Source organism: Diadema antillarum, unplaced genomic scaffold (genome assembly GCF_040938485.1).
Source record: "Diadema antillarum isolate AM-2024a unplaced genomic scaffold, OU_Dant_1.0 seq00001234_RagTag, whole genome shotgun sequence".
NCBI classification, from domain to species: domain Eukaryota; kingdom Metazoa; phylum Echinodermata; class Echinoidea; order Diadematoida; family Diadematidae; genus Diadema; species Diadema antillarum.
In genome coordinates, this window is record NW_027272022.1 from 1217950 (window position 1) to 1239455 (window position 21506).

Sequence of the window (21506 nt, forward strand, 5' to 3'; positions counted from 1 at the left end):
AAGTTTTACTGGCATACTCGAGAGGTAAACAAAAGATCGTAACTGTTCATTGACAAGGTGTTGAACATCATACAGCATCATATGATTACGATGCGACATCAGCCACATAAAGTATGATTCCATGGATTATTGCTGATATCAGATAAGAGGATAGACTGTTTACATCGTTAACTTTAATTGCTAGACTCGTCCATGTGCATAGTTTATTGTTTGACTACCCTTGGTGAATACGATCTCTCGTCATTTGCTCGTATGACATCACAATGTTTATCCTGGTTCACAAAGTTTCTTCCGGGTGGTAACAGATAGCCACATGGCACAGAGAGAGAATGTGAATCGGATTCTTCTATGTAGAGAAACTCTTCTACACTTTCCGCTTTGTGGAAAGAAATATATCGTTATGATTTTTAAAGGGTGTGTACAGTTCTGGTCGAGGTGAGGATTTAGCTTTTAATGTTTTGCGAGATATTAAGAAACCACTCTATGAGATGTCAAAGAGTATGCAATTCTAAGGGGTATCAAAAGTATATTTGATGAAAATCGGTTTTGAAATGGCTTAATATATCCAAAAACAAGGTGAAACAAAGAGATCCTAATAAGGTTGTGGCCTGTCGCCTTTTATTATTATCACTTTTTTGGATATCTCAGCATTTGAACACCAAATTTTCGTCAAACAAACGTTGAATCCTTCTTAAGATTACATGCTCTTTCAATATTTCATAAGAGGTTTCTCATTATCTCACTTAGGAATGTTCAAAACAAGAATCCCCACCTCAACCAGTATTTTACAGTCCCTTCAATGACTGGAAAAAAAGGGGCGCTGCCAATATGCATGTTCACATGCATGTTTTTATCCCGACATAGGAATCGTATCGCGCTTGCTTTATAGGTTTGTTTCTTTGTTTGTTCGTTCGTTTGTCCGTTTATTTGTTCGTTTGTTTATTAGGTAGTTACTTAGTTTGTTTTTGTGATCTTTCTATTGACACTGCCGAGGAGTAGGTCCTACCTTCCTTTTTACAGCAGACACTGTATTGTTATCTTCAGTAGATCGTAACATTCTGGGCGTGTCCCTATGCAATGATATTATATCCATTATCCTGTGTACTGTATTGTATCCTATGTCCTTTGATGAAAGAGTAATTATTGTTAATATTGAAACATTTTCATTCTACCTCTCACAATAATACTTGAAAACATATATAAGCTTAATTTAACCTGATTTTCACAGTTTACTTTCCCCTTATCCCTAATACTAGTACATGCCCACCGTAATGTATGATCCACAGACGCACGTATAGTACCACGTGTCAATATTTCTCTTCTCTCTGCCGAGGATTACGTCAAACCTGTCTCTGTTTGTTCTTTCTTTCTCGTAGGACTACACACTATCCATGTACTTCCGACAGTACTGGCGGGACGAGAGGTTAGCCTACGACCCCTGCCTGGGCAACGTATCCCTCAACGGGGGTGCTAGCCGAGCGCATATGGGTGCCCGACACGTACTTTCCCAACGACAAACATTCGTTCGTCCACGACGTGACGGTAACCAACCGTCTGCTGAGATTTCACTACGACGGCACCATCATGTACGGCATGAGGTAAAGGCTTGTTAACACATTAAAGGTATTCTACACCCTTATACACATACACAAAAACACAACACAGTCTTACATATTGATATTCACATTACACTCAGGCACACACGCGCGCTCGCACACACACAAACACACACACACACACACACACACACACACACACACACACACACTAATACACACAAACATATATGCACACACGCACCGCCACACCACATCGTACATAGACATCGAAGAATTACTTGCGATGTGTACTTGAGCTAAGAACCAATGTGTTGCTTTTATCCCCACATACATCCTATGATATAATTGTGAAGGAGTTTGTTATTTCGTGCAGTTCGTGACGACAGGAATTCTCTTAGTCTTATTTATCGCATGGATACATCTCTCTTCACTCACTCAGCACGTAAAAGTTTGAAACGGACGTGCGTGCACACACGATTACATGCGTGCGCATTTAAGAAATCTTGTGCAGCTGTCCATGTCGAAGAATGTGAATGTACCAGAAGGATTAAGACTCATCGTTCAGTTTAGCACTTCAGTGGCAAGGTAACTTCCTTTTCCAAAAGACATTTTCACTTGGGGGGAGAACAAGATTGTGACACCCACCCCCTCCCCTGCCACAAACACACCCCAAAATGTACTTTTACCACATGTTGTAGCAGAGAGGCTGGCCTGGAAACAATCACGCACCGTCCTATCTTACGTGTTGTTCTTGTTTTTTTTTTCTGATAAAACACACACACACACACACACACACACACACACACACACACACACACACACGCACACGCGCACACACACAACACACACACACATACACACATAACGGATGTCTGCCTAGTCATGGAAGCATGTAGTATCAAGTATCAAGTTAAGATTCTGAGTGTTACAGACGCTTTCATGTTTTTCCTTGCTTCTTTGATTTTTCAAACCGTTGTAAACCGTACAATTTAAGTCGAGTGTCAATGTGGAACCATGTGGAACCATGTGGGACCAGTGCGGATGAGTATTTGTCAGATATACACATTCACAAACACCCATGAGTTGATGCGTGAGCACTGTGGTATATTGGATGCAGCGGCAGGACATTCAAACTGGAAGTCCCCGGTTCGAAACCTACTCGATGCTTACACCCGTAGACAAGGCAATCTATCCGCGATGTCGGACTTCGCCCAGGTGTGTGAATAGGTACCTGGTAATGTTAGGTTAATTATAATACGGGAACCCATCTTGGAAAGCGATCGGAGTAGTGCAGATATTGCTTTCACTAGATAATACCTTTTAATACTAACACGTTGTGCTTGGGTGTGTGTTTTTTTTAATGTCGTTAATAGAACATATTCCATAGCGCCTTTTCGTATTTCCCGTCACTTTTTATCCCTTATTCATATCTCAGATACTTTTCTGTTTCTGTCGAGTGGAATAAAAAGAAAGTGAAAATAATATTCTTCAGCTCGGTCTCATCGCTTAGAGTTTTTAAGTGAACTTCTAACAATTCAAAAAAGTCAATCATATATCAATAAATTCAATTCATATCAACTTACTACAATGATATAGGAAACATCTTCGACCAAAATTCTGCTTGGCGGACACTCTGAAGCCTTGCTTGTATAAACCGCACTCTCCGTGAAATGATGGAAAGGTGATCCGACAGGTGTATTTTTATTCTTTTTTGACGCCATAAATATGAGTTATATCAATATTGACGTCCTGGACAGTTTCCAAGGTCAAATGTAATAATGCGGAAGGAATAACATCAGCGATGCTTAATGACGTATAGATTGACAATGTCTAACGTGCATCACTATGACATGTCAGTGCCAGTAGGTAGCCGTAAATTTTGAGACTTTCTAATCTCGTCTTTGGCACACTAGACAGTGCTAGATGTCGGTGCTTGTTAAAAAGACTGATGTGCAGTGTGAAAGCACTCTCGTCGTTCTTCATCACCAGGAAACTTGCACATATTGACCCCCAAAGAAAAAGAAACATTCCTAAAGATGAAAGTTTCAGAAAATGGAAAGATAAGCCAGGGCGAATTGACTTTAGACCTAATTGGCAATCTGCTCATCTTGTTAAAAGAGTGGGAACACAATTAAACATGTGCGGTTTTTTTCAGAAAACATTGCTATGTTAATTTTTGTCAGTAGTTATCTGGAAGTTGAGTTCAAAGTTTGCCATTGTGGTCCACTGTAGAAATTTAAAAAAAAAGATGAATAGTTGGTACGGTTGAAATAAAGTTCGTTTACTGATTCACCCCCCCCCCCGAAAGCAATGCAGTATTGTACTTTTATTTCTTAACAGTTACCGTTGTAATTGAGGACAACAAAACGAACATTTAACAAAACTAAACACAATGGAGGTACGAACGGAAAATGACCACAGCAAAACTCAATCCGAAAATGATTTACACACGCCAGGTTTGATTATGGAACAAGCCATCGAACCTATCATAGTTTATCAGGCCATGTCTCGAATGTTTACTCTTTCCACATGTCGATCTGGACATCTGCTAATATTGGATGTTTAAGTGTGAAACTTTGCTTTTGAGCCAATTGACGATGAACACAGTTGACGTATTAATAACAACATACCCATTAAACCCTCGTCATAAAAAATTACGGTGTGTGACGGACATACACAAACAACAGACTCATTTAAATAACAAATGGCGATGTTTAACTCTAGCGACAAAGCGAACTTGATATTGCAGACACTAAGTAGAGTGCAATACTGCAATGAATTGGCTTGGCTTGCATTTCTGTGCAAAAGACATCTGAGCATAGCGTATGTTTTCATTACTCGCCATATCATGTTGTTGCGTTTCGTCGAGACGGCGTAGAGCATAGGGCAGTTTAATTCGCGAATTAAAGGCAAAGTTCGTGTAGATGTCAAGATTGCTTTCTCTCAACCTCGTTTCCCCGTGAATTGATCTATTCGCCTTGCCCAGCATTCACCTTGATAACCGACGAGCAATGTCCAAGGGACTTCCATGCGTCTCGCGATGAGGAGGGAATCTTTGCCCAGCCGCCGTACCCACTCACTCATCTAGGTGTACGAGTGCTATTCAACAGGGAACTTTCTTAATATATCACGATGACACCGTCGAGTTTGCTGTGTTTTCCACACCATTGCCTCACGTCCTTGTTGCAGATATTTTAGCGGAAGAGAATGCAGTGGTTTGGTGAAGAATGAGTGTCCCGACTTTTCGAATCGCTTAAGCATTTACAAACTGGTTGCTCATTGGGAGTGCGACTCGAAAAAGACCATTGTGCATTACTTCATCATATTTATGAAATCATGTCGTTGCATTGATGCGTTTTACACATGCATTGAATTCTGTCCGGCCGCATTCCTAACATTATGACATCCGGAGAACTCCGGGCGAAGACCATTTTCGCCTAAAGTTGCGTCGCTGTGACCCGCTAATCACTTTCACACATTCGATGTAAACTCAGGACGTCAATTTTATCTTCAGCAATGATTGCCGACGAAGCGCCTGATGCCTGTCGCACAACAATAAAACACACTCAATGCCCAATAAGCGAGTCGTTAAGGCACTCTTGACTCTATCTGTACCTCTTTCAGGGGGACAAATTGTCTAATTGGCCTTGGTAATTGTCTAGCACTTAATACTGGTAATGCACTAATGCGTAAATGAAGTAGTGATGACAGACTTCGTACAGTATGTTTGAGACCGTCTCGAATGAGTGGAAAAGGAGAGGCAGAGATGGAGAGATAGATATAGGAAGATAGGTAGATAGATAGGTTGATAGACACATTGAGAGAGAGAGAGAGAGAGAGGGAGAGACAGTCATACAAACAGAGTTTGAATTTGTTCATAGTGAAAAAGGTTCACAATCATCTAGTTCCTCATTGATCATGATGATGTGATCTTCATGGTCTTTATAGCAGACATCACGGCTTTGATATTGATAGTCTTTACACTAAAACTACTTCCTGCACAAGATAAAATAATGTCACTAAATATACCAATGAACGTTAAAGACTGATTACAAAACAATCAAAATACATAAAAAGAGTTTGAATTTGATCATAGTTAAAAAAGTTCACAATCATTTAGTTCCTCATTGATCATGATGATGTGATTTTCATGGTCTTTTTAGCAGACATCACGGCTTTGATAGTGATAGTCTTTACACTAAAACTACTTCGTGCACAAGATAAAATAATGTCACTAAATATACCAATGAACGTTAAAGACTGATTACAAAACAATCAAAATACCTAAAAGAGTGTCATCGCTTTTGCACCTAATCATTTCACAGAGATCATTTCTTGCTAACTTGACACACCCAATTAAGATATTCTTTTTTTCCTTTTCGATTTGTTTTTCTACAGTAGTTATTAGGGTTGTCCATTGTCTACAGTCAATGCATATCTCCACAGAATGTTTTGGTATCGACAGCATTTCAAGTTTCAAACATACTCAAGTTGTTTTGAATTATTCAAAGCACTATGGTATGGTGGGTAGTCATCGGTTCGAATCCCGTTCGGCGCGTGCATTATTAAACAAAACGTTTAGCCTGCGATCCACGTCTTCACGGCATGTAATACTAGGAGACGAAAAAAAAAAGAAGCTGGGATTATATCTAATGAGACGATCCTTCTGGAGAACAATTCTAAAACTATCATTACCGAGGGGATTTACTGTTATTTCTCATCGATTCCGAAGGCGTCTTCCAGTCTGCAAATTGATCTGATTTTTGTAGTTACATGCTAAATTATAAATCCGGAATTGACATATCATGTTTCCAACGGAACTTCCATTCTAATTTCGAGATCGCTAGGATGACTTCCAAAGGAGGGCTGCCAACTTGAAAGTTTGAAAGATTAATGGAGAGTTATCACCCTGGGGTGTCTCCAGGCTCCTAAACATCATCCCCCATGAGGAGGACTATAGCTTTCACTACACATTGTTACATCATTGACAATGATTCAGCACCGTCTAGAGTAGAGTAGATGTCTCGGAGAAACAACAATGATACCACATTAACATTTCAATGCTACAATTCGAGCAGGAACCGAATACATCAACATGAGAAGGCGGGGCAGAGCTTTGCTTTATACTTTACCTTCGTGAATTTTATCCTCCGACTGTTGCAAAATAAGTCCTCCCTCTCTCCCTCTCTCCCTCTCCTTCTCTCTCTCTATCTCTCTCTCTCACTCTGTGTCTGTCTCTCTCAATGTCTCTCTCTATGTTATATTAACTATCGATCTATTTAGCCATCTATCCTTTAAACCGTTAAGGACGGACTGATTTGCTACAACACATTTCCCACAGACACTTGCCCGAGTATACCTTACCCGGGACTCGTCCTCAACGGGTTACGCATATCTAGCAGTGTCTATAGTGTGTCTCTTCGCAGCAATTTAGATGAAGGCGAGAAATATTCTGATGGTGTATAATGTCGCAAAGTATAGTGGAGCGTTTTAGTTGAATCATGTCCATAAACGCATGTAGACGCGACCAAACGAAGAAACTCTTGAAGCTACTTGTATTTTATCCATGTATGTTACAGATAATGGCAGGAGTTACTTCACGTTGAGAACATGTATAATCACTAGTGTGAAGTATCGTAAAATGGAAATTTTCTTTCATATTTTTATGATAATGGCAGGATTAAAGTAATGTTTTGGCTCGTCTGCGTAAAATGAAGCTGTCAGAGCAACGACGAATGGTTGATAGTTACTTTTAGAATTCATTTATATCGTTTATTTCAATCGGATGTTGTGAAGACCTACTGACTTTGCAACAATTTATGGTGGGTGTTAGTGTCAGGGAATTATTTCAAATTACAACACGTCACATTTTTTTAAAGCTAGTAGCACGTTTTATTCATTCTCTAAATACTTACCCGACCAGTATTCTTTTCCTAATAAACTAAATGTCATGAGCCTTTAACAGCTTAGTCACCGTGGATATTCTGCGTGAGAATGATTGCCGCCGGAAAGATACAGACTTAACCCGATTTACAACATTATACGAGGGTGGAATAACAAAAAGCAACGACAGAAACAAAAAGAGAACAGCTATGCGGGTCACGGCCGCATTTCTTGACACTGTTTCAATGGGCTGTAATCTAATACAATAATGACTGCGTTCCGCGTCAACTGATTTGCCAGTGAAATCAAAGTTCCAAGTCCGCACTCTAATGCATGATACATAATGAAACTGCTATTCATGATTGCTTTTTGCAATACCGCGGCAGTTAAAGAATTGAAATACCAATGAGAGGAGCAGCAATGAAACTGCTGCGGCAGACGTCACTACCACAAACGAAGAGTGTATTGATCGAAATTACAATATTTTGTTTTCCGCTTCCCAAAACTGAGAAGGGAAACACACACAGACACACGCACACAAACACACACACACGCACACACACAAACATACACACGCACGCACACACACACACACACACATACACACGCACGCAAACACACACGCACAAACAGACACAAGAACACACGCACGCACACATACACACACAAAGACTGAATAAACCTACCCCACACTACACATGTATATTTCTCAGCTTCTGCTATACCTCTTCCACATTTTCCCTCTTTCAATTTTCCTCAAGAGCAGATGGAAGAGATGAGTAGAATTAGATAAAAAGAGAGAGGAGAGGGGAAGAGGAGAGTTTAGAGAGAGATGAAAATGAGGAGAGGGAGAGGGAAAGAAGGGACGGAGGAGGGAAGGGGGAGGGGAGGGGGAGGGGGAGGGGAGGAAGTTTGAGAGGGAGAGAAAGAGAAACATGAGGCGAGAGAAGGGAGGAGTGGAGACTTTTCTGATTTACAGGTGTCTGTACTTTAAACCACCCCGAAATCTTAGTCTCTATAAATGTTTTTCGGATGATTCTTCAAATATTTTCCCAACGTTCCCATGGGAACACACGAACCCGTCGAACAAGCACCCTGGCATTAAAGAGGAGGGAGAAAGAGAAAAAAAAAATCGCGCTTTCGCGAAGAACTCGGACACTTTTGTGTGTCACGTCTACTTCGCCATGTCCCGTACATACTCCTTGGCGCAACGTGGGTCCTATGGTGTGGTGTAAGTCAATTTCAGCAGCAGGAATACTTTGCGCTTTACGGAAGACATGTTGAGTAAACGAAACAAGTTTGGTTTCATGGGAGTCTTTATATGCTTTCCCTTTCTCGGTTTCACCGCTCAGCTTTTGGCCGTAAAACGTGGAAATGGAATGAAGTGGCTGATGAATACAAAATGCAAGTAGAGAGGCAATGGAAACTTTTACTATTTTATGTCTGACTGAAGTCTCTTTGCTATAAAAGAAAATAAAACACGCTGAAATGCCAACTCTGCGCGAAATGAAACCCGATCGATGTTAGAAAAGGTACGTTTTCGTGGTTGTGGATATTGTGAGGGGTTCTGTGTATATAGCTGAATAAAACATGTCAAACACAATACGATGTTCATTCCTCAGGGATTTTCTCGTTGCATTCGTGCTATTACTTTATACACGGTACAATGGTACTTCGATTTCTTCAAAGTGCACCTCAAAGGGGAAAAATTCCAAAGTGTATATCTATGTTACTTAATTTCTTTTTTGTATTTAATGTGTGAGACTCTGTCACCTTCAAAATGAGAAAGAAGTCTAAGATATTGCTGCTTAAGTGGTGACAACTCTAACAAGATCAATATTTTGGGAATCCAGATAATATAGGTTTATTAACAGCAACTATCATAATTATCACATTAACGGTATTTAGAGGAGATCATACATTTTTCTTCCTCCTTGGATTCATATTGAAGAATTTGACTAGGATTTCCTTCATTCCTAGCTTTTCTTTTTCTTTTCACCAGGATAACAACGGTCGCATCGTGTATGATGGATCTTCTACACTACCCGATGGACGAACAGAACTGTACATTAGAAATTGAAAGTTGTAAGTAAACTTTGCTGTTAGTGATTTTGCGTGCGAGCAGGCATGCATACGCGCTCTTGTGCGAGTGTGGTGAGCAAGTGGGTCTATTTCGTCACTTCACATTGTATTTGTGATTATATGTATTTATGTTTGTATGTGTTCCTTTGTTATGAATATGAAACCAAATGAAAAGACTAACTCTTTGTGTTGAGCAATTATATTTTTGCATTTTTTAAACAGCATTAAAATAAATACACAAATCATTGTTATAAATGAAAATAGAATTAGCAGTAATTATTTCAAACTACTAATTCATTGATACTGAGAAGTTCATTACACCTTTAACACCAGAATGACACCCTCCCCCCCAAAAAAAATAAAAAATAAAAAAATAAAAGATTAAAATCAGATGACCGTTATCATCAGCATCACGTTCTTAGTATATCCTATGGGGCTAGATTAGTTAGAACTGCACACTATCAGGAAAGAAATTTGCAAAACTTTGGTCATTAGACAGAAAAACGGAAACTTTAATTTTCTACAATGTTTTGCCAATTTAAGGAGCAGCTATAGATCTAGCAATCAAGATAAGAGATCGCTCAAAGGATGAAGCAAAAATAGTAATTCCTCGTGAAAGACTAGCAATGACAAGTATAAACCATCCCAAAGAGATACAGCATCGAATCGACGAAGTGCGGTCTGGGGGATTTGATGGGTTAGATGAAATCCGGACATAACTACGTCATCGCATTTTGATACCACCATCGATATCGATATCCCAAGGACAGTTTGGATGCTACCACCCTGACAACATCCAGTTGTTCAGTGAAGCAGCTCTCCCCACTATTACAACTTTACACCCATGGCAGTCTTCCACGGGATCTCTTATTCTTTCAATGGGAGGAGTCGCTATGGCAGAGTGGATAAGACTCCCGACTCCCACACGAAACACTCGAGTTCGATTCACACCCAGTGCTTGCGTCCTTGGACAAGATGTTTTTACCTACAATGTCCCTCTCAACCCAGGTGTATAAATGGGTACCTGGCAACGCTATATTAGGGTAATGATAATAGCAGGGCCCTCTGGTAGAGCAGTGGCAACACTGAAGAAGCTACCCTGGATGAAGAAGACCTTATAAAGCTGCATCCAGATTTCACTCGCACAGGGCACGCTGTTTTATTGTGAATAGAGATCATCACCGTACACCTCCCCACGTCACATGTGTAGTTCATCCTAGTATAGCTTCTTGAAGCTGCATGAGGGATTTACCTCATCAAGTACCACCATTGATATTTCTAGCGAGTGTTACAGAAATAGTATATGAGATCTCACATGCCTCGTTTTCTCTGTTTTAGATTATCAATGTCTCCCTCCGTTGCCAATCCTTCATCTCACTTCGAATTTCTCCTCGTCTTTAATCTTTTCCTCCTCCTCATCCGCCACCCTCTTATCTTGGAAGCTTCCTCCAACGTGGTCAGCCCATTGAGAATAATCATTCCCGCTCGGATAGAAAACGTTCGCCCGCGAGCCTTTGAAATGTGTTTGACTTGTATACATCCGACGTCAACAATCGACGTGCCGCCATAACAAATACTACTTTCACATTAGGGCTCTCCGGCATAGCGGGCTGGACGGACTTCATTCTATCCATCAGTTGATTTCGCGGTTTATGCTATATTCTACGCGCATTCCTTCGCGCTGGTATTATAACGGGATGCTAGTCGCGTGGCAGTGTATCTTATCAAGATCTTAACTTTGACAATGGCCCCGCGCTGTACGCCATTGGGTTGGCGAGATGGAAATATTCAGGGACGGACACTGCTTTTTGCAGGAATATAATTAGTCTCTCTCTCTCTGAAAAAAAAAAGAAGAAGAAAGGGGGCTTGGTATGACCTTTTCAACAATATCAGTGCAATGTGAACTTTTCGCACTTGCCTGCTTACGATGGAAGGAAAGACAATGACTATCAATCATGTTCTCTCGTTCCCTTTTGGTCTCCCTCTCTTTCTCTCTTTTTTATTCTCTACTCCAGTGTTTGTGGCTCGTTTCACGCTGTTTTACTTCTTTTTCTCCTCTATACACGTTACCGTTTACATCTTATTTTACGAATCACTTCGATTCATAGCACTGTTTTGAATGTAAATCATTCAATAATGAATGTATCTTGGAGATTTTTTTTAAGTTGTTTCGCGACGGGTTGGAGAAATAACACCAGTGAACGGTAGCATGTCACTCTTCTTGAGGCTTGTGAAAGTGGTAAATTCTTTAGCCCTATTTGTACAGTCAGGCTGCCGTGAGAAATAAATCATTCAAAAACTAAGGAGACATTCCCAGTTCCAACCATGTATGTTCGCCAGCTGCCTGTCCGTGCAACCTTCGCCCATCTCCGTTCATCTACATCAATTTCCCTCAATCTGTACTTGAGTAAATACATGTATAAACTCTGTGGTTCCTTTAATCTGTCATCTTCGTTTTCCTTCCAATCTTTCTTTCTCTCCATCTACATTTCCTCTCTCCCTCTTTCCATGTCCGTCAATTCATTTCCAGAATGTCTTCTTCTCTTTCCATGTTCCCTCCCTCCCTCCCTCCCTCCCATCCTGCCTCCTGCCCTCCCCGTGATGTGTGGATATCACAGCGATCCAGGGGAGATTGCAAGGGACCGAGTGTCAGCGCTGGGCCGTTAATATGCAACTTTTCAGCCAATGTTTGCCGACACAACACGTATCATGGCCTCCTTTGGTGAGAGAGTCGTGGGGGTGCAGAAGCTTGATTAGTCCCAAATACACGTTCGGAAAACACAGTCCACGTCGCAGTCATGGGCTTGTCATTACAAAGGAACAGTTTGCCATAGAGGTATTGCAAGGGAGAAAGGGGGGGGGGTGGAGAGGAAAAAAAGCGATTTCACCGTGGGCTTCTGAAAGTAAACGTTTCGTGTTTTCTTCCTTGAGGCCACAGGACTAATGATATTATGTACATTCGACCCTAGACTGTGGTTTGCAGAAGTGGAGATGAAATATGAAATTGATCAAAATCACTCGATAAAGCTCCAGTCGCTTACAAAGCGTACAACCCCGCGCTTTCCTTGAAGTGGACAGAACGAGTCTTTCATCCGCAATCTTTTCCTTGTTTGGCAACTGTAGACCTACTTGGTTTTAAAGCAATCTAACTACAGTGTCGGCCAAAACTGAGAGGCTTTCAAAATAGGAAGAAAAGATGATTCAGTCAGGCACATTGCTACGTCAATGTATAAATCAACTATTTTTAGGCATACTGAAGCCCCCCTCCCCCCCCCCCCCCCCCCCCGAGTTATGGCTGAATAAAACCGAACAGGTCTATAAGCCATTACCGTGAATATTGCCTGTTTATTGCAACTTCACTTGAAAACGGAATTAATTATTCAGACGTGGAACGTCATGTGACGCCTGTAAGTGATATTTAACTTCTTTACTCAAGGTAAAGTTATTTGGGTGCGATACGTTGAAGCCCCCAGCAAAGCAGTACATGCGCTAACGCACGCACGCACACACACACACACACACACACACATACACACACACACACATTGATGCTCATATCACAATTATACGCACACTAACGTGGATCGTTTGAAATGTCTCATTCATATCTGAAAGTCACACATCAATGAGATTGTAACTTTAAAGTAGCTTTCGTTGAATACGATCACCTGTCCTGCCAATCCTCCCCCCCCCCCTGCACCATCTATCACTAATGAACCAGGGTCATTGACAGATCGGTTTTAATTTCTGCACCACCTGGTCTTTAGTTCGTGATAGAGAGCCATTTCGGATTCCTCTTCATATCTCTCCTGGTGTAAGCTTGCACCTGCTGGGCCGTGTGCAAGTCTCGATGTCTCACTCTTGACTCGTGTCTTGGGACATAATACCAAGGTCGCTCTACTGGGCTTTAGAATAGCGGCACCTGTTAAACAACACAAATATACGTACATCGTAACCCGTGTGGTAATAGCGCACAGGTGAATTTCCAGTAATACTCAATTGTTTCTGCCCGGTAACTAAAGCTGACTGGATGCATCAGTAGACTGGCCCAATTTGAGATGTTGCTTTAAGATATTATCAACCTGCGATGCAGAGTCGACGCGAGCTCTCGACATTGGTGGATATGCGCCGTTGCCGGGCAACGAGCGGAAGTCGGTCTACCGCGAAGTTGTGGCTTAGAACCACCGTGAGTTGCGGTTCGACGTGTGATCCGCGCTACGTAAGGTGCCAATCACCCGACACTCTTGAATAATGTGCGCAAATGGCCCAGCCAGACAAATAGTGTAATACCCTGGATTATTGATGGTCGATGAATCCTCATCTATTGTCCCAAATAATATTCATCGACAATGACAGTTCATCAACTGCACGTCACATGTAAAGCTAATTCCAACACAGCGTTCGGAAAAGCAACAACAACAAATTTACGAATGATAAAACACTCAACACATTCATTAAAACAACGTCAGAATTCATTTTCCCGTGACTTATTGCTCTCGCCTAATTGCCAGAGTATATCACCTGGTTACACCTATGGTTGTACTCTTCAGCAGACTGCCTATTCAGTCAGTTTCAATTTCAGTGAATCACATTAATTTGTCAACACTATTACATCTTCTTGATGATCAATTATGTAGGATGTGAAAATTCATTAAGTTTACGAACTGGTCGCTGGAAGTGAGACCATACTCCCCCACCCCCCACACACACAACACGTATTATGAGCCAGAACAGTACACACACACACACACACACACACACACACACACACACACACATACACACATACACAGATTTCCGTTTTCACCAAAAGATGGCGTCATCTACTACGTATACTGAAAGTTAGTTTTGGCATTAGTTGGTCAAAGAAGAATCATTTCTTTTTATCACATCCGACTGACTCTGTCCTCCTCTCTCTCTCTCTCTCTCTCTCTCTCTCTCTCTCTCTCTCTGTGTGTGTGTGTGTCCTTCCCCCTCCCTCTGAAGAAAAACAAGACTACGCCAACAAATCCAAAACTTTGAAGGTGCTGGTCTTTGCCATAAGGTATTTTCAAACCAGATATACATGGCGTAACAATGATTAATTCAACCTAAGTTTAACTAAATTAATCTTTTATCTTTATTTTCATCTTAATCTTTTCTGTACTGAACAAGAATGTCCATTCCTCCTTCGTATATTTCTATAGAATGACTTTCTATCGCTGTTTGATGTGTATTTCTATGATCTATCCCCCTCGTATGCATGGTTACCTTTCATCAGACGTGTCTATGTTGAATCTAAAAACCATGAAATGGGTTGTATGTTAACCATAAAATTTATGAAATGAAACTTCTCTGTTTGAGATAAATGGAGTGCTTTGACATAAAGAGAAAAGAAAATTGGATAAATGTATGTCGAACGCACAACCAAACTGTCTCTAAATCGTTATAGGAACACATCGTTTGTTGAGAATGAGAAGGGCTTTAAGTCTTCTCGAACACTATGGGTTTAGTGGCAACTTAACGCCCTTATCATTCTCAACCGACGACATGATCCATATGTGAAATATCCTTTCTTATTTGCATTATTTGTTGTGTGTAATCGACGCAACTTTGAAAGAGCAGTGCTATCACTAAAACGCTACATTTGCACTTGACTTGAAACGTTTCATTTGGTCTTCTTAAATTGAGAAAAAAAGAGAAACTTCTTTTAAATGCCACACTGAAATCATAACTGGAGTTTCATCATCGGACAATTTTTTTTTTCGGCAGATTTTTCAAATACAGTAAAGTTGATTTCCATGGTCAACTTCCTACAATTTAACTGGCTAATATCAAAGACCCGAGCACTTTGATTTTGAACTAATATCTACTATCATTCATGTCTCATTGTTAAATATAAATATTGTGTTTCATTTCACTAGATGGTTACACGACGACAGATGTGAACTTCGTATGGCAGTATGGCGACGATTCACTGGAGGGCGTCGAGAATATCGAAATGGCACAGTTCACCCTGGTCGACTACAAACTCGTCGTAAAAATGCAAAATTTTTCAACAGGTATGGTCAAGAATTCACAAACGTAATTTCAATTCATTCCATGGTATAATTTGATAGTCCATGCATTTTTTTTTTGGCGTGCGCACTTCGTCTTTTGACTGGATTTAAACACCTTTAAAGATTTCCAGCCATTGTTTTCTCACAAGGCCACAAATTAAACTGAAAGGAACATAGCAAAATAATGTTTTTAGAAGAAGTCGGTCAGATAGATCTATTTTACGATTTTCTGCAACTTTTACATCCAATAACAATAATGTCGAAACAAATTGTGTAAAGGAATACCATGCCCATCATGATTAACATGTCTTCTAGACGGAGTTTGGTGGACAGCGATTCCAGACGGGTCATGACAGATTCTCGTCACGCAGAACGTGGGAGGAATCGAATTTTCTCAGTCTGCTTTGCCTTAACTGTTCGATTAGTTTGTGTAGTACTTATACAGAATGACTGTTTAGTTTATCGTATATCATCATAAAGCGTGAAGACCAACCCATGTTTTGTCGTTGACACTGTAATGGCGTAATGCCACTCTGTTCTGAAGTGTCGTACATGTATTATGGAGTTGTAGTCCTGGTCATGTACACATGATGGTACCCTTTGCGTTTCCCCTGTAGATGAAATTTCTTTACCTTCCCCAAATGTATGCGTGGCCAAGATATCTTTTTTTTCTGTAGCCTTTTGCTCCCTTGGTGATACCCTGATTGCGAAGGAAACCACGTCTCTGACAGACCGTCTGCGTCGACGAAGTTGTCAAGACTATTTACCCGCCATGTCGCATTTCAATTTCGTTAAGTGGTGAGGCGAAGGCGGCCGTTGGACTTCACCTGTGAGGGCGCATGACGCCTTGCTCCTCCGGTCAATGGGCGTCATGGTGACGTCATTCTTAGGTTGAGAAAAGCACAGACGTTGAGGAGAGATGAGTGGATTTGGTGTGGCTTGGACGCCAGGGGTCCAAGTCCAAGCCACATTCGGTGGGGGCAGTGCACCTCAAACGGTAGAAATAACCAATCAATGTGGGATCAGTAGCCCTGTTTGTTGACTCTATTCAATGAGATATTGCGGCTCTAAACTGCAAGTTTATTAGATTGCTCAAACAGGCGTAGTATGTCGTGCAGCATGGCTCAATGCCTAAACCCTTCTCCATAACATGCTGTCACGGACTGTCTACGGATCATAAGCTAATCAGTTGTGTCTGGGAAGACGGCATTTCTCGCGTATCCTTGATGATTAATAGCTGCAAGTGCAGGCGAGTCCTTTGAGGATGCATGTTTGACAAGAAGATTCGTATCTTTGAACTTTAATGGGTTGCAAAGTTGGAGAAGCCACGCCCCAAACTAGGGACCAAGTACATCACACGACAATGAGGGAGACAGACTGGGCTCCTGTTACATCTCTCTATTTTTAAACTCTGACATTTTAGGGACTACCACTGACGAACACTTTCAGGAGAAGTCAAGGGATGAGAAAAAAAAGGTGGAAATAAGATACCACCGTCATTTGAATAACTTTGTATCTTTTTTCAAGTCTTTACGTTGCCCTTCATTTTCAAGTGAAATATTAGCTGCTGGGTCTACTGCCGAGTTTTCTTGCATATCAACTTCCTTCTTTGAAGACGCTGCATAAGTGCTGTTTAATCACATTTTTTTTTCGCCCTCTCGATCTGGCCTCTGGATAGACACCAATGATTTAAGCCAGCTTTACGGTTGCTTTCGTCCAGTCTCCATCACGCCATAGATCGACTTGACCCCCTCGAAGCGAAACACAATCTTGAAGATGTAGTAAGGAGTTTTAACCCTAAGCCCCTGGACATAGCTTTGTTGAGTCGTCCATCCCCGGGGGATTGGACGGATTCTATCGTGGAGTAGAATGACGAAATCTCTTCAATACCTCTTATATTTTGTTTTCATGCCCCTTCGGGATTCATCCTTTGGACTTCCGCTACACCCACACGGTTTTCTATTTTTCTGATACGATCATGTGTTTTGTTTATATTTTTTTTCAAAAGCGCGAACGACCTTTTGACTTGGGGTGACGATTTACCTATATAATTCAGAACTCTATGAAAAGAATTTGCTCTCTCTATGTCTTTTTACTGGTCACTTCTTAGATAAATGTCCATCTTCCTCTCTATTTCTCTCTCTTTCAAACACACATACACGCACGCACACACACACACACACACCATATACGATTATGATAGTATACTAAACTCAATTTCAAAAATACATTATTTAGTTTGATCAAAGATAAACACTATCACTCGTGGAATCTATTCATCTGAGGCAAAATGATTTGGAATCAATATAATCTGAGTTTTACCAGCACAATGTCGAACGTTACACAGCTGTTTTTATTATTCTTTAGACTACAGAAGGGGTCGCGAGGCGGGGGTGAGGGAGCTAGAGACAGCAGCCCCCCCCCCCCCCCCCACCCACTCTTTTGGTCCGTGAGGACAAAATATCAGGGGGAACAAAAGAGAAAATCACAACGCATAAAGTTTCCGAGGGTTACGTTCGTAGATTTTTACCGTCCTAGCTGGATGTGGGGGGGATTACTGTTGACCCGCAAACCCCCGTTAAAAAAGAAATAAATAAACAAAAACAAAAATCTCTGTTCAGGAATATTTTTTTTACTGCTGCTATTACTCCTGCTACTACTGCTACTCCTCCTCATCTTCCTTCTATCACTACTACTACTACTACTACTGCTGCTGCTGCTACTACTACTACTACTACTACCACTACTTATGCTGCTACTACTTCTACTACTACCACTACTTATACTACTACCACTGCTACTACTTATACTACTTATACTACCACTGCTACTACTACTACTACTGCTGCTACTACTACTACTACTACTGCCACTACTTATACTACTACTACTTCTACTACTGCCACTACTTATACTACTACTACTGCTGCTACTATTATAACTACTACTACTACATCTACTACTACTACTACCACTACTTATGCTACTACTACTGCCACTACTTATACTACTACTATTACTATTACTACTACTACTACTACATCTACTTCTACTACTACTACCGATACTTATGCTACTACTACCACTACTTATGCTACTACTACTACTGCATCTACTACTACTACTACTACTACTACTACCACTAATTATACTATATTGTACTACTACTACTACTACTACTACTACTACTACTGTTACTACTACAACCACTACTTATACTACTACAACCACTACTTATACTACTACTATTACTACTACTACTACTACTACTACTACTACTACATCTACTTCTACTACTACTACATCTACTTCTACTACTACTACCGATACTTATACTACTACTACCACTACTTATGCTACTACTACTCCATCTACTACTACTACTACTACAACCACTACTTATACTACATTGTGCTACTACTACTACTACTACTACTACCACTACTTATACTACATTGTGCTACTACCACTACTACTACTACTACTACTACTACTACTACCACTACTTATACTACATTGTGCTACTACTACTACTACTACTACTACTACCACTACTTATACTACATTGTGCTACTACTACTACTACTACTACTACTACTACCACTACTTATACTACATTGTGCTACTACTACTACTACTACTACTACTACTACTACTACTATTACTACTACCACTACTTATACTACATTGTGCTACTACTACTACTACTACTACTACTACTACTACTACCACTACTTATACTACATTGTACTACTACTACTACTACTACTACTACTACTACTACTACTACTATTACAACTACTACTACATCTACTTCTACTACTACTACCGATACTTATACTACTACTACCACTACTTATGCTACTACTACTACTACTACTACTACTACTACTACTACAACCACTACTTATACTACTACAACCACTACTCACACTACTACTATTACTACTACTACTACTACTGTTACTTCTACTATTACTACTACTACTGCTGCTGCTGCTGCTACTACTACTACTTCTACTACTGCTACTACTACTACTGCTGCTGCTGCTGCTGTTGCTGCTATTACTTGTCATGAACATGCATTACTTGTGCAAAGAGGGTGTGGCCTGTTGGGCCCACGTTGTAGAAGAAGACGGATCGAGAGTGGGGACCCTGGCGCTCAAGGTGAGGGGAGAAATCAAGTTCTGTTGTTACTTAAGAAACTTGGAAACTTACTTTGAAACTTTCGCAATACAACATACGCAATACTCTCATTTAGCTACGCAACTGCACACTTGTTATAGCTTTGAATACAGACACATTGTACAAGGTTCTCCGCTCGCGAGCAAAGTACTCGTATGTGGAAGTGATATTTTCTCATTCAACTCACGACAATTCGCTGAAGAATGTCACCTGTCTAATATTTCGAAGACTCTTGTGTCTATTTCGTCGTATTCCAGAAATCATGCATTGATACTACAACGATCATCTGTTCTGACAAGTGTAGTAGACAAAATAATAAAAAAAACTCATGTGACGATGTTTGCTTGATTCCATTCACGCACTATTTCCTTCCACAATCCTTCATAGAAACATGATATCAAAAGGGAGAAAAATAGAAACCTTATTGTAATTTGAATACACTAGCACGCTGAGAGTCTTTTGGGCAGTAATGCAATCGGCTTTCGCCAATACTACGTTTTGGACTTATCTTTTTATTTGATTTCGTTGTTTTCCTTTTTCGGGGGGAGGAACATGAAATGTTCCTATGACAGATGCATTCGTGTTTGTAAGACGTAGTCGTGTCTCTGATTGCCTAGCGCTACTCGCATCTCAACTGTCGTCTCAACTGCAACTAATACAGAGATATGCATGTCTTTACCTGAAAAGTTACTTCACAGGGATGAGTGCTTTCACGCTGTTTGCACTTACAAACCACGAATACATCACACACACACACACGCACTCAAACACAGACACAATACATTTGCACACAGACAAACGTCAGCGCGCTTTCAGGCGCCAAAGTCTACCCAAGTGAAGTATAATCTAAATGGTAGTAGACAAGTTGTTAGATGGAGAAACACCTTGGCGTGTTTCGAGCAAACTAATAATCCTGACGTTGTGTGAGTGTCGACGCGAACCAACCGGTAAAATTGAGTTTGCGTTGTATTCACCGTTTTTTCTTCTTTGCTTTCTCTTTCTATCTTTCTATCTCTCCCTCTCTCTCTCTCTCTCTCTCTCCTTTTCTCTCGTTCTTTCCCTCTGCCTCTTTGTGAATCGTTCCGTTTTGTCTGTGTGCCCAGTACTTCTGACCATTTTTTTCGGGGAGGGGGGTCGGTAAGAAGTCTTTACTCTCAAACTGACTGAGACACTCAGTTTAACGATAAAGTGTAATTGAACGATGTTGTGTATCTGACGGCCCGTCCGGATCGCATAGACCCGAATGGGAGTGATAACGAGATTACTTTCCGTATTTTGATATCTCACCTATTTTCAGCATTGTCTGCAGCTTCCTATCATTATTATTATTACTATTATTATTATTATTATTATTATTATTATTATTATTATTATTATTATTATTATTATTATTATTATCATTGTTATTGTTATTACTATTATTATCATTATTACTATTATTACCTATTCGACCAAGTAAAGAATATAGGATACATATCATAAACATTACAAACGTAACAAAAACCAGAATGAACATTACAAAGGAGTACACTGTACTGTACACATTACGCAAAATGAAAATGAAATAAATGGAGACAACATGAGGGTCAGGGCTTACAAAAGTAAAGACATTTACTATTGCCCGTAGGCATGTGAACCCACACATGTTGCCCCTAAGAAACATTAAACAATCATTCAAAACTTTAAAAAAAAATCATCCAACCCCTGATCTCCACCCCTTAACGCCATGGCCCACATCAAACTTCTGTAAGTATATTTT

At 40.5% G+C, this 21506-nt stretch overlaps 1 protein-coding gene across 1 annotated transcript in view; it reads left to right on the forward strand.

Annotated features, from left to right (window-relative positions):
* The window catches only part of LOC139745097 (gamma-aminobutyric acid receptor subunit beta-3-like), a 75851-nt gene that overhangs the window by 45626 nt on the left and 8719 nt on the right, over positions 1–21506 (forward strand). Inside the window, 4 exon segments of the mRNA XM_071655518.1 lie at positions 1377–1469; positions 1471–1598; positions 9445–9527; positions 15428–15565. Of these exon segments, the coding sequence (XP_071511619.1) occupies positions 1377–1469; positions 1471–1598; positions 9445–9527; positions 15428–15565 (442 nt within the window).